A 15,696-nucleotide genomic window follows, 5' to 3' on the forward strand; every position below is an offset into this window, starting at 1 on the left:
TCGATCATTTTCATAGGTTGGGCATTCTATGAGTATATGTCTGATTGTTTGGGTAGTATTGCATGTTTGACATCTTGGAGGTTCTTCGGCACGTAGTAAATAGCCATGTGTAATGTGTGTATGTCCAATTCGTAGTCTGGTCAGAACGACTTCCTCTCTCCTTGATTTCCTTGTGCTTGTTTTCCAAAGTTCAACTTCTGGTTTTATTTCATATAATTTATTTGAAGTTTGTTTTTGCCAGAGTTTTTGCCATTGTGTTAGAGAGCGGTTTTGAATGATTGGTTTGTAATCCTGATACGGCACTGGGAAAGGTTGTTTCTGAAGGTTAGTTGTTGATTTTGCAATTCTGTCAGCTTCTTCGTTTCCTTTTATCCTTTTGTGTCCTGGTATTCAGCAGAAAAGTATTTCTTGTTTTTCTTTTGTTAAGTCTGTTAATATCTGTTTAATTTGCACGAGAGCTGGATGGGTTATATTGGTCGTGGTTTGAATGTCTTGTATTGCACTTAATGAATCAGAATATATTACTGTTCTTAAATGATATGTGGTTCTGAAGTACTCCAGGGCTATCTGAACTGCTACTAATTCTGCAGTGTAAACACTGCATTCTTTTGGAAGTTGGCGTGCCAGTGTAGTGTCTGGGAATACTGCCGATGCTCCTACATGATTCTCTGATTTTGATCCATCTGTATATATTGGTACGTGGTTGGGATATTTAGTTCTGCATGCAGTTGTTGAAAGTTAATGTCTGACAAGTTACTTTTATTCCATGTTTGTGTGGAGAGTTCACAAATTGTGGTGTGGTTTATCCATGGTGGTATTATGTGCCTTTCAAGATTTGCAACATTATCTACGTTGAGATCATATGTTGTCAGCAGTTCTTGTAGTCTGATTCCTAGAGGCTTGTTCGCACTTTTGCGATTCCTATATATGTTTTCCCATTTTGGTGAGAATAATGATGTCCAAATCGGATGGTTTCTTGTGGATCTTATCTTGTATGCATAGAGTAGGGCCAGCTGTTGTCTCCTGAGGAACAATGGTAGTTCATTAGCTTCTGTATAAAGACTATATGAAGGTGATGTGCGAAAGGCTCCTGTTGCTATTCGTATTGCACTATGGTGAATTGGATCTAACCATTTGAGGGCGCTCTTTTTGGCGGAAGCATAAACAGGTGCTCCGTAATCTATTATTGATCTTACTAGTGATTTGTACAGATTGAGCAGGGTATAACGGTCTGCTCCCCAAGATACTGATGTTAAGACTTTAAGGATGTTAAGTCGTCTCATACATTTTATTCGTAATTGCTTTATATGCTCTACAAAAGTTAACTTGTTGTCTAAAATGAGTCCAAGAAATTTTACGCTTTGTTTGACGGGTATTTTGTGACCTTCTATTGTTAGTTCAGGGTCGGGATGTAAGTTTCTTTTTCTACAGAAATGTACGCAGACTGTTTTTTGTTGTGAAATTCTAAATCCGTTTTTCTGGGCCCAACTACTGATTCTGTTAATTGCGCATTGTAGTTGCCTTTCTATTGTTCCCATATTCTGTGCTTGATACGATATACTGAAGTCATCTACATATAGTGCATGCGACACCATGGATGGCAGTTGTTTTGTGATGCCATTTATTTTTATGACGAATAGTATAGCACTGAGGACAGACCACTGGGGAACTCCTTCTTCTTGTTTATAGGTTTTTGACATGGTGTTCTGTACTCTGACCTGAAATGTTCTATTTTTCATAAAGTTTTGGATGAAGTGCGGTAAATGTCCTCTGAGGCCTGCATCGTGGACGTCTTGTAGTATACCGTATCTCCATGCTGTGTCATATGCCTTTTCTATATCAAAAAATATGGTAACCATGTGTTTTGAACTTATAAATGTATCTCTTATGTCTGTTTCTATTCTTACAAGGTGATCTAAGGTGGATCTATTACTTCTAAACCCGCATTGCATACTGTTGAACCAGTTGGTTGTTTCTAAAAACCAGATTAATCGTTTGTTGATTATTTTCTCTAAAACTTTGCTCAAGCAGCTAGTGAGCGCTATCGGTCGATAGTTGTTTGGGTTGTTCTGATCTTTATTGGGTTTTTGGAAAGCTAATACTATTGCATGATGCCATGCTTCAGGATATTGCTCTTCTTGGAAAATGCGATTGTACAGTTTAAGAAGGTTTTCTATTTCTTTTTGCTTCAGATGTTTAAGCATATCATAATGTATGTTGTCTGGTCCAACTGCACTTGGTTTTATTTTTAATAATTCTTCACATAATTCATGCAATGTAATTGGATGGTTATAGGATTCAATATGTTTGGTGTTAAAATTAATTCTGTTTTTTTCTGTTTTCTCTTTATAGGTCAAAAATTCTTCACGATATGATTGTTTTAATGATACTCTGGCAAATGTTTCTCCTAGTATATTAGCTGTCTCTGAAGGTTCAGTAATGCTTTCTCCATTCCAGTGTAATACTAAGGATGGTTGGTTTTTGTGTTTCCCGTTCATTTTCCGTATTTTATTTCATATTGTCTGTGTATTTGTTGTTCTATTTATTGAGGAAGTAAACTGGATCCAGGAATTTTTTTGGCTTGTTTCCTTGTATACCTGGCTAGCGCTCGTGCTTGTTTATATTTTAGGAGATTATCCGTTGTAGGACATCTCTGGAACTTATTCCATGCTTTGTTTTGTTGTCTTTTTTTTGTCATGCAGTCTTCATTCCACCAGGATTTTGGATGTAGCGGAAAACGAGTTGAAGTTCTGGGTATTGTTTTCTCAGCTGCCTGTATTAAGGTATACGTGACGTATTTCACAGCTTCATCGACTGATTTTTCTTGAATGCTTTGTGGATTAAATATTGCGAGTTCTCTAAATTTTTCCCAGTTGCCCTTTTCTATTTTCCAGCGGGATGGTCTGCTGGGATGGCAGGGAAGGTTCCTGATCAGTGTGGTGATTACTGGGTAGTGGTCACTGCTGTATGGATTTTCTATTACTTGCCACTTTAATTCTGGTAGGAGTGAAGGGGTGCATATGGTTAGGTCTATTGCTGAGGTTGTACGACTAGGAAAGTGAAAATAAGTATGTTTACCGTTGTTAAGTAGAGAAAGATTATGGTAATCTATTATTCTTTCTATTATTCGTCCTCGTCTGTTGATGTCAGTGTTTCCCCACAGATGACCGTGCCCATTCATATCTCCCATTATACAGAAAGGTGATTGGAGTTCGGAAATTAGTTGGTCTATTTCTTCAAATGTTATATCTGGTCCTGGTGGAAGGTACACTGAACAGATGGTTACCTGAAATCTTAGTTTTATTCTTACAGCTATCACTTCGAGGTTGCTGTTTAAAGGAATGTGTTCAGTTGGGATGTGGTTATGAACCAAGATGGCTACTCCTCCATGTGTTGGCCCATCTCTTATTCTGTCTTTCCTATATATTGTATAATTTTTTACTGAAAGAGTTTCTTGTTGTCTAAGGTATGTCTCTTGAAGACAAGCATATTGGCATATGGTGTGTAATTAGATACTGGACATCGTCGTAATTGGTTCGTAGTCCTCTACAGTTCCATTGGATGAACTGATCCATTATTGGGATTTTCTAGGGCTTTCGGGTTGCTTCCGAAATGGAACATTCTTATATTTTGTGTCTTATCTTTTTTTAGGGTATTGAGGCCTGTCCATGTCCATATTTTCTTCTGTGAAAATTTCTAGTACTGGTTCTTCAGATGTGTTTATTTTTCCTATGTCCATCTGTTCGGTTGCTTTGGTGTTTGTAGGTTTACCTCGGTCTTTGTTGTGGTGCTGATTTGTTGGGATTTGTTCTGTGTGAATAGAAATTGGAGTATTCACTATTTTCTCCTGTTTTTGTGACTTCATTCCACTAAGTGATTCTTTTGGCAGCATGGAAATTTCGGTTTGCACTTCTGCTGATTTGTATTGGATCACTGCTTGTGCATATGATGGCTTGTTTGTAGGGCATGGCTGTATTATTCTTCTTGCTTCTTGGTACGTTGTGTTGTGTTCTGTTTTGTATTTCTGAATTAGTTTCTCTTGTTGCCATTTTTCACATGTTTTTGAGTAGGCTGGATGTTCCCCTTTACAGTTTGTACATTTCAAGGTGTTGGCAGAGCAATCTGTAGTCTCGTGTTCTTTAGAACCACATTTTGCACAAGTAGCCCAGTTTCTGCATGCCATTTGCGAATGTCCAAATTTCTGACATTTGTAACATCGCAGTGGATTTGGTATGTACTGTCTTACTTGGCAGTTCAGATATCCTGCTTTAACTGTTGTTGGAGGTTTCGGAGTATTAAAGGTTATGATTAGAGTTCTTGTTGGAATTATATTTCGATCCCTTCGGATATTAATTCTCTTCACTGCTGTTATCCCTTGGCTTCTTAATTCTTCTGTGAGCTCTTCTTCTGACACATTTAAGAGGTCCCACTCGGAGATCACTCCTCTGGAAGAATTCAGCGTGTTGTGTGGTGTTACAACTACTGGTAATCCTCCAAGGTTGTTGTAGCTAGCAACTTCTGGGAGTGATTAGGACTTTCTGTTTCTACTAGTATGTCCCCGGATCTCAGGCGTCGAACAGACTTCGGAGATCCTACTAGACCCTCTAACGTTTTCTGAATTACGAAGGGAGACATATGTCCTAATGTCTGATCTCCTGTCGCATGTATAACAATGTATGTCGGTAATTTTGGTGGGTCCATATCAGTCCTTTGTCTCTTTGCCTTTGTCTTTTCTGTATCTCTACTTGGTAGGGCTTTCTCTTGAAGCTCTTTAGTATCAGTAGTTATTTTACTACTCATGTTTGCTCTTTTGGCCCTGGGAGTGTTACTTTCCTCTCCCAGGTTACCAGCCCCGCCACGTGGAGGCAAGAGCAGTGCCACTTAGTGACCAAGCGGCTACTGTGTTAGGTTAGTAAAGTGAGATTAAGAGAAAAAATAAGAAAGGTGAGTTTCCTTCCTGTGTCTTCACTTACTGCTTGTAAGACAAAGAGCTGTTTCGCAAAAAAATGAAAGTAAGTTAATGATGAAAATTAAAGAAACTGATATATTTTTTTTCTAACTCTCTATAAATCGCTGGGAATCGCTTAGTCACTAATAAATCGCTTGGCACCTGGGGCCATATTAGAGAGAAAAAATAATATAAGTATATACCTACATATAATTTGTATTAATATGCTTGTATAAACTACAATTTGTCTGTAGTTTTTAAAACCGTACACTTAATAATAAACACGATTTCAATTAGTCTTTATTTATGAATTTTAAAATTGATGTTTGTTTTAAAGATGTCACTTTGATATTTCTTAAGTTTCCTTTTAAAACACTCAACATGTTAAAAGTCTCATTACTTGCCTCAGTTCCTTCAAAAAAATTGACTAATGTGTTCATTGCACCTTGAGCTTATGAGATTGTCAGCACTGATTTTGATTCACTTTCAATTGTCATCGTATCATCATCATCACAATTTACCATCGTTGTTATCGTCTTTGTATTGTACAGCATGTACAATATCACTCACTGTTGGAAGACCACTGGTTAATAAGTTGTCATCGACTCGTACAAATTCACTGATGTTATCTGTATTAAAACCTATAATGTTGTTACGTAGCAACCATTCGGATAATGGTAAGCTGTTTTATTCATCTACAATTGAAATTTCATTTGAATTTAATTTCGATTTCTTGAAGCAATTTGATATGGTTGTCAAGTAACATTGTTCCACGCATCATTCAATAAATTTATAGCATCCAATATCGATATAGACTCAGTAAGATCAGATGTAGAACTCTTTTATAAAATCCTTTCAAACTCTTGATTACACCTATGACATATCATTAGGACATATTGGTTGTAAAATTGATGTTGCATTGAGAGGCAGAAACACTAGCTTAATGTTGGACAAATTTTGAATCTGGGGATGTGCAGGACATTTATCAACTAACAATAAAATATTTTTCTTCTTTTTGAATAGCTCCTTATTCCAATCATTTACGTATTGCTGAAAAATATCTGAAGTCATCCAAGCTTTCTTGTTTGGAATGCAATCCACAGGAAGTTTCCTTATGTTTTTTAAACACCGATGTTTTATTGATTTTCTGATGACAAACAGGTTTTTTTTTTTATCAGTTCCGGTCATATTTATGCATAGGCGCACCATCAAGCAAGCCTTTCATTTTTTTCCGACAATACATTTTCCCCATTTGAATTTAAATGTATTGTCAGGTGTCAAATTATAAAAAAAGTCCTGTTTCGTTGGCGTTGTTGTAGTAGTAGTAATAGAGGCACGTGATGCAAGAAAGCAAGCGTATCAGCTTATGTAGCATCAGCCGAAAAAAAGAAAAAAAAAAAAAAAAAAAAATTCACACAACCATTCCCTCTAAAAGTTTGTCCAGTTCCTCCTTGAATTTATTTAAGCTATCAACTTCCACAATGACAGATGGAAGTTTGCTCCAGCAATTTTTAATAAAGTTCCTGTATTTTTAATAAAGTTTTATTTTATACGTTTACATTTCATCAATAGTCTTGATTTGTTTCAGTATGCTTATTCACAACACACAAGGCCCAAAATCTTTTTGCCAAGAAATGTTAGTTTCTCATCTAATATGAGACCTAAAAGTCTTACACTTGGTACTACAGGGACTCTGGTCAGTCAAGTTACATTTTGGGATCAGAGTGTAAGTTTCCTACAAAAGTGCATACATGCAGTTTTTTGTGTAAAGATCCATAAGCCATATGTTTTTGCCAATTTGCTTACTTGCTTATTACTCCCTGTAGATGATGTAATACAGTTTGTATATTCTGGGAATGGTAAGAAATACTTAAGTTGTCAACACATGTATACTAATGTTCCTTAGTATACATTCAATTATAGTGTTTATTATGATGGCATAAAGGGTAGTCCAAGCCCTGATCTCAATGGCACACCCTCTTCATTTGTGAAAACTTTCAAAAAGGCATTTGTAGCCAAACTAGAAAGGTCCTGTTTCATAAGAAATTTTGGATATATCAATGAAGATATCCTCTTAATCCAGAGACAGAGATTTTAGAGAATTATATAATGCTGCTCTGTATCGAACTCTTTTCTGTGTCAAAAGAGACCACAAACAACGAAACATAAAAGTATAAAATAAAACTTTATTAAAAATACAGTAAAAATAAAATACGATGTGTGGAAACTATTAAGAATAGTAATAAAATATATACAGATAAATGATAAACATTCAGTAGATTATTACTGTTACACAGCATCAATCATTTTCCCCATGACTTTTCCTAGAGGGCAGGTTAAAGCTAATGGACAGTGGTTATGTGGGTCTGAGAGACCTTTTCGAGAAAGTCAGGACTACGGAATGATGCAAACTATCTGGAAGATTTTGTTATATAATTCTAGTAAAGCTGTTTTGACTGGTCATAAAGTTGTTTTAATATCATGTAATTTAGTCTCATTCTACTGCACTTTGCTTTGTTTATTATAATGCACATTTATTTCATGGATTTTTTCTGTTTTATACTCTGGGATGACCAAACGGTCAGAGGAGTTCACAAGATAGACAGAATACAAGAAGCAGCACCGTATTTAGCAGTCACAGGCTTGAACCCCGGTCACTGAAGACGTGTACTTATGCACCCGCCCGCCTGACCACTCGGGTACGGCGGCCTGTTAACATTCATTTTTCTGATTTTATTTCACATGGATACTAACTGTCATGTTAAAATACATAAAAATTTACCTGGGAACTAGGTGCCTCCGTAGCCAGGTGGGAAGGAGCAGCAGTGCATAGCACACGCTTCTTGATTAGACCGGGTTCGAGCCCGTCACCATCAAAATACAGAGGATGTGGAAAGGTCAGGGAATGCCCATCGCATATTCCCGGAGCAAAATGGCCTTAGTTGCTAATGCTCCTTAAAACCAAAATAACTAACTAACTAACTAACCTGGGAACTTGTATTCGAATTTTGAGCCTCCTGGCATACCAAATTAACAAAATCTGAAAGAGTATCCCCATTCTCTTGATATTTTCCAGCTGCAATATAATAAGGACTTGCAACAGGTAAAGATGCAGTTAGGTTAGCTTCTGAAGGTGACAAAGCAACAGGACCTGTCTGAGCAGGAATACCTAATTTAAGTAAAGATAGAGAATTAAACCTCAATAAGTTATATTATACTATAGAGTTTCATTCATATAAAAGAAACAGCATATATCTTAAAAATAATATAAATTTACTAAATCTAAGCAATAAATGCCATTATCATGATGGTCAATGTAAATAATCACAAATCTTGTCCTCATTTCTTTGAAGCAGAATAAAACAGACAGGCAGGGCCGGCTTGAAGCGGGTGCGACTGCACCCAGCCCTGCACTTGGTCTTATCACCACTTCTTCAAATTCGAATAAAACAGTTACCAGAGAAGGAAGATGAAGAAGTTTTCTGTGAATCCCATAAAAGCAATGAGTATTCCAACAAAAAAGGGAACATCATGGAAATGAATGAAGAGCAGGAGGATTTTGAAAATTTATTAATTTATCCACCGAATGCAAGGACATCTGCTGCATATGGAAAAAAAAACCTCTTCAATCTTAAAGCAAATCAACGAAAGTGCTGATTTAAACGTTGAGGATCCAGCTACATGGCTGAAATATTTATATGCTGAGATGAGAACATTAATAGTTGAGCATGGTCCAGTACAAATGAAGACTGATCACTTTACCACTGATCAGAAGAAAAGGTCCTTTTCAACACAATATTATGTCAGGAAAATGGAAATAGTGTTAAACAAATTAGAAGATGGCTGATATTAGCATTAGCATTAGTAGAGGCATTTGATGCAAGAAAGCAAGCTTATGCAGCATCAGCCAAAAAAAAAAAAAAAAACACCCACTTCCACTTCACCCCTCTGTTCGTTCAAAATACCTGTCCAGCTGAGCCTTAAACTTATTTAGGCTATCAACCTCCACCACAAGGGATGGAAGTCTGTTCCACCAACCAACCACCCGCTGGCTAAAGGCAAATTTCCGCACGTCTATCCTACATCTGTCTTTCCTCAATTTGAATTTATGCCCTCTCAGGTGATTTTTCTGAGCTAGAGGAAGAATCCCATCAGCATTGAGCATGCTTAAACCATTCAAGGCTTTATACACCTCTATCAGATCACCTCGCTGGTGCCTAGTCTCCAGACACTGTAATTTGCAAAACTTAAGCCTTTCTTCGTAAGAGCACCCCTTTGTTCCATTCACTAATCTTGTTGCCCTTCTCTGTACTCGTTCCAGCAGCTCTACATCCTTCTTGAAATGAGGCCTCCAGACCTGTATACAGTACTCTAGGTGTGGCCTGACCATCGCCTTATACAATGGAATAATCACCTCCTTATCCCTGCTGGAAAAATTCCTGTATATCATTGACAATACTCCATGAGCTACTCTTGCAGCCCTTCTGCACTGCTCAGAGAACTTCATATCTGCCTGCACAACCACCCCCAAGTCCCTTTCATTCTCTACCACTGTCAGTGTAGTACCACAGAGTTGATACGTTGCTCTGGGGTTGCTGTTTCCCATGTGTAGTACTTTACATTTATCAATGTTAAACTTCATTTGCCACCTCTCAGCCCATCTGCTCAACCTTTCCAGATCCTGTTGCAGCAGCATAGTGTCAGTAGTGTCCTTGACAACCCTGCCAACCTTTGTATCGTCTGCAAACTTGGACATTAAGCCCGATATACCATCATCAATATCATTTATAAATACAGAAAACAATAATGGACCCAACACTGAGCCCTGAGGGACTCCACTAATAACATCAGTCCACGATGAGCAGTGTCCATTGATTACCACTCTCTGTCTTCTCCCCCTCAACCACCCCTTTATCCATAGCAGCAATTTGCCTCCAATGTCACACTGCTCCAATTTGTGTAGCAGTCTTCCATGTGAAACAGTATCAAAAGCCTTTCTAAGATCCAAGTATATAATATCAAAGTTATTCCCTGCATCCAGTTCTTTTGTGACTGCATCATAGTATCCAATCAAGTTGGTCAGGCAAGACTTCCCCTTAACAAAACCATGCTGTGTCTGAGCTATAACTGAAGTCTTGTCTAAATGATCCTGCAGTGCTTCTTTAACCAGTGCCTCCATTAATTTTCCTGGAACAGAAGTTAAGCTCACAGGTCTATAATTACTTGTGTCAGCCTTTGATCCTCCTTTGTGAATTGGGGTCACATTTGCACATTTCCAGTCTATGGGTACCTCCCCTGAGTCCAAGGAAGCTCTCATAATTATGGCTAAGGGTTTGCTTACTTCCTTTGCTGCCTCCTTTAATATAACTGGATAGATCCCATCCACCCCGGGTGCCTTTCTTGTGTTTATCTTCAACAGTTTTTCCTCCACTTTACTCCCAGTTATTTCAAGATTCTGTAGCTTACTGCTAGAGTTGAATACACCTCTGGCATTCCCCTCGCTGAATAACTCCTCATGTGTGAATGTCGATGCAAAATATTCATTTAGTTTGTTAGCTACCTGAGCGGGATCATCAACACTTGACCCATCAATATCAAGTGGACCAATCTGATTCACCCCCTTCCTTCTAGAGTTTACATAAGTAAAGAACTCTTTGCTGTTTTTCTTTGCATCCCTTGCCAAGGATTTCTCGTAATCTGCCTTCGCCTGCCTAACCTCCTTTGTAACTTGGTTGCATATCAACTTGTATCTATCATAGGCTTCTGTGTCATGTGTTAATTTGTATGTATCCCATGCATTTTTCTTCTCTGCCATATGCCTCATTAGTTCATCCGACATCCATTTTGGCCTAAACCTTGAACAATATTTCTTAGTTGGTATGTAAAGCCTAGTAGCTTCCAAGATAAGTTCTTTGAATGCTTCCCATTTTGAATTTGCTGTTGGTAACATCATCAGTTGGTCCCACTGTATAGAATTTAAATACTGTCTCAGTCCATCGTAGTCGCCTTTACGGAAGCAATAACCCTTCCCTTTACCCCTAATGGTAGTTACCTCTTTGAGTAAATCCCACTTCAGCACACTGTGATCACTGCCACCTAGTGGTTCATTTATCTGCAGATTCTTAATGCATGAAGAATCACTGCTGATAATCAAATCAAGAGTATTACTCCCTCTAGTTGCCTCCCGAACATGCTGATGTAGAAAACAATCATCCAATAAATCCACAAAAGTCCTGCTAGTGTGTGAGTAACCAGCCCCCAAATTCCAGTCAATATCTGGGAAATTAAAATCTCCCATTATAAGACACTCTGATTTACTGGCCCACTCTATTTCCCTGTACAGTTCCTTATTATACTCATCAGAGTCATTAGGCCTATAGCACACTCCTACTCTCAATTTTGATCTCCCAATGTTTATGTCACACCAAACTGACTCCACACTGCACTGTCCAGCGATGTCGACTGGCTTCACTTCCTTGGTTTTTATGTGTTTCTTAACTAATAACATAACCCCTCCTCCCTTCCTATCCTGTCTATCCTTTCTGTAGACGTTGTACTCCCCAAATTGCAGTTCCGCATCCCTTATATCTGTGTGACACCACGTCTCTGATATCCCAACAATATCTGCCTTCGATGTTTTGAGCAATACCTCAAATTCATCAAATTTATTTACTAAACTCCTAGCATTGGTGTACACGCAAGTATACCTGCACCTGTTTCTATTCTTAGCTACCCTAACACAACCCATGTGTTTACTTGTACCGCAATGGCTCCCAGCAGTCTCTGAAATACCATGCATCTTGTTTTTCAGGCTTCTGCTCATTCTAATAGAAGCAGTGCAAGAATCTCTTTCACCTCTGCCAGTGGCTACTGTCAATCTATTGGTCTTTGTCTCCCCCCAAGCTAGCAGTTTTCCGACCCACCTAACACTGCCTCGATAGCATCAGCAAATATTCTTGCACCCTTTCTATTTAAGTGTATCCCATCCCTGTAGAAGCAATCTCTCCTGTTAACAAGTACAGTCCAGGCTGAAAAAAATTCTACCCCTTGAGCCTTGCACAATCTTTCCAGGGCCGAATTGATCGACAAGGCTCTCATCATATACTCCCTCCTATCGTGTCTGGGCAGAATTGCAGACACTTTCAAATTCAACCCTAATTCTCGGCTTTTGTTCAACAGTGACCTGTACTTGTTAAGTAATTCTGCCGGTCTCCTACTCTTAATATTATTAGTGCCAACGTGTACAACTATATCACCTTTTGTGCCCTTAAAAGATGATATTCGCTCTACAACGTCATCAACCTTTGCCCCTGGCAGACATACCCTGGTCCTGTTCCACCTATCTTTTTTACAAAGCATGTTCCCCGTTTCCCTGACAATAGAGTCACCAACAACTACTAGTTCCTTCGGGACCAGCGCATTCTGCCTTAGGGGTTGTCTCTGTGTCACGCGATGCCCAAGTGCAAGCTCTGGCGTTGATGTGGGCAGCTGAGAGCTTGATGGGCCCCTCAATTTAGTTTCTTCGAGGGCATCCACCCTGTCCTTCAAGCTCTCATATAGGCCCACAAGAACGCCGAGTTGTTGCCTGATATCGATACACTCCTTGCATCGCGCACACACAAAGACATCCCCCTTGGCAGTATCATGTCCCGTACCCGATTGCTCTGCAAACATCAAGCAAACAGTGCATTTTATAAGGCTGTGAGTCAGAGGACAACTGCCCCCCTCAGTTCTGCTCTGAGCCACAGCACTTCCATTAGCTTGAGCCTTTTGCTTTGCTGCTCTGGTCTGAGTCATGATTCTATTAATTTATTAATTAATTTTGTTATGTTATTAATTATATTACGTTTGTAATCTAAGTCGTTATATGTATTTATTTAAACGTACAATTTAACTGCTAACGAAGTTCAACTAACGCTATCTAGTACGGTATCACAATGGCGGGAAAGTTACTAACGGTAACGGTAGTTACGAACACGTGGAAACCCTTACCGATACTTTTACAAGGCCGAGTAAAGAATAATTACACTAAATTAATCAAAAAATCACAAAATAATGTTATACTACTAAATTTAAATCAAAAGTTTTAGAAAAACAATAATTTCAAATCAATAAATAAGAAAAATCCACTTAGCGGCTTTGAACACGACCGTCACTAGTAGCCTCGTCAGCAGACATATATTCAAGAAGTTTGAATAATGTCTGGTGTTTTCCTTGCAAATTATTTTCAAACTCTGACATTCTTTTATGCGATGAAGGATTTTCTGACTGGGCACATTTAAAGCCAAACGTTGAAAATGCAATAACGTGCTCCTAAGCATTTAGAAAGCACATATACTTGTTGAAAATGGAGAGAAATTTAAAATTGGGAAGTACAGTTGATGCAACAAATGAAAAATTTCTCCACATAGAAATAGAATTTTTTCTAAATAGAAACAGAGAGATGGTGCAGTGTTTTTCAGCATATAATAGCTGCAATAATTTAGCTTAACATAATTTAACATTTCAAGAGGAACATGACACTCTTTACATGTCCCATAACGGAAACTTTTTAGGCTTCATTGAGCTTATTGCAAAATTCAATCAACCATTTAAATTGTTTTTCGGAAAAGAATAAAACTGGACAAAAACATAATACCTATTTATCTCATATTATCCAAAATGAATTAATTAATACTATGGAGAGTAAAGTACAACAAGAAATAGTAAAATTGGTGAAGAATGCAAAATACTGTTCTCTGTTACTTGAATGCATCCCAGATGTAAGTCACACAGAACAACTGTCAGTTATTTTGAGATTTGTTTACATTAGTGAATCTAACAGTAGCAACATTGTTATTTGGGTGCATTTTATTACTTTTTTGGCAGTACATGACACAACAGGAAGAGGATTGTCAGAGAGGGTAAAATTACTTTTCGATGAATTAGGAACAGAATCGTCTAACTGTAGAGGCAAAGGCTACGACAATGGCATTAACATGAAGGGTGCTTATCAAGGTGTCCAGGCATATATTTCAAAAGAAAATCCTAAGCATCAAATACTCCTTGTGCATGTCTATTTCAAAAGAAAATCCTAAGCATCAAATACTCCTTGTGCATGTCATAACATCAATTTATTGCTTAGGGATATAGCAAACTTGTCAATAATAGCAGTTACTTTCTTTGGCATTTTGCAAAAAATTTACACTATATTTACTGCATCAGCATCACACTGGCATATATTACATAAACTTGTAAGGGATTTAACACCAAAACCTTTGTCTACTACAAGATGGGAGTGTAGAGTAGACAGTGTGAAAACAATATGTTTTCAAATTTATAGTTAAGTCAGAAATAAATTGCATTCGTGAACTGTTGTTTTCCATTGGCTTTGTACCTAGTCTAATCATATGGTATGATCTTCTATCAACAGTAAAATTAGTAAGAAAATTACTGAAGGAAAATTCTGTGCATATGGTTGGTTGGTTTTGATTTTATTGGCGCATTAGCTACTAAGGCTATAATGCGCCAAAACCAGGTCATATATAAAAAAAAAAAAAAAAAAATTTAAACTTTCAGTGACCTAATTGGTTAGGTCACTATGTCAAAAGGTATAAAAGAAAAGTGTAAATTTTATATATGAGCAAAAATGTTTATTGATTTTAAAAAGCTAAAAACGGCAGACACATGGTCATTGTCAGATAAAATCTGACTGCGTGTATATGGCTCAGCCAGATGATTAAAAGCGGTAAAACGGATATTGCTAAAATCTGGACAATCAATTAAAATGTGTCTAATAGTTAAAATTGAGCCACACGACTCACACATAGGAGGGTCATCAGCCCTCAGCAAAAATGAATGTGTCAAATGACTATGTCCTATGCGGGTCTGGGCAAGAACAACTTCCTCCTTACGATTCCTGTGCAGACTAGACTGCCACAGTTCAATTACAGGCTTTATAGGATATAATTTATTCCCAGTCTGTCTATTCCACAAATCCTGCTATTGAGAGTGTATCTTCTGCTGTATTATTTGCCTGTAGTCTGTATAGGGGACTGACATGCACTGTGCATATGGACATAGCAATGAAGCACTTAAAAGAACTCATAGAATTTTTTGAATGTTACAGAAATTCTGGGTTTTAAACTTTCTTGAATAAGGCAAGAGAAATTGCAAATTTCTCAAGCAACACAACTCAAATAAGATGCTTTGACTATTAGCCTTGAACCTATAGGGGAACAGGTATCCTATGTGTTATCAGACACTCAGCCTAAAACGCTGATGGATCCAATATCTCTCTATTACAGAAGATTTAGGAGAAGTTCGGTTGCCTGCTTCCCTAAAATCCACTCATGCACACCTTCTCGATGGTAAGCCTGGTCAAGATGCCTGGTCAGTGTGAAGAGGAAAAGACCAAACCCTCCAGCATATGACAGCACAACAAAACAAATGGCCCTCAGTCCCCAGCAGCTTTCACTCCCCCTCTTACGGCACCGAGAGGATCAGAGTGGAAGCAGAGGGTGCTAAGAATCTCTGGGTATGACCAGACTGCCATGCACGGAAACTGAACTTGGCAGCCTGTTATAACGTAAGATCACTCATCGGTGAAGACAGGATATTAGAGCTGGAAAAGGAATTAGAAAATATAAATTGGAATATCATCGGTTTGGCTGAAACAAGAAGAATAAATGAATCACTTATAAGTTTATCAAGTGGAAATCTGCTGTACACCAATGGAAACAATGAAAGGAGTGAAGGTGGAGTTGGGT

General features: G+C 38.0%; 1 protein-coding gene across 3 annotated transcripts in view; it reads right to left on the minus strand.

The window, feature by feature from the left end:
• LOC150087090 (nuclear factor 1 A-type-like) overlaps positions 1-15,696 on the minus strand; it is a 384,875-nt gene that overhangs the window by 85,321 nt on the left and 283,858 nt on the right. For all 3 annotated transcript variants that reach the window (XM_090371811.1, XM_090371808.1, XM_090371809.1), the window contains one exon: positions 7,936-8,117. In XM_090371811.1, coding sequence (XP_090227937.1) covers positions 7,936-8,117 — 182 coding nt within the window. The remainder of the gene's footprint in view (positions 1-7,935; positions 8,118-15,696) is intronic.

This window comes from Mastigoproctus giganteus, chromosome 4, assembly GCF_048544385.1.
Source record: "Mastigoproctus giganteus isolate SK-2022 chromosome 4, ASM4854438v1, whole genome shotgun sequence".
Lineage (NCBI taxonomy): Eukaryota > Metazoa > Arthropoda > Arachnida > Uropygi > Thelyphonidae > Mastigoproctus > Mastigoproctus giganteus.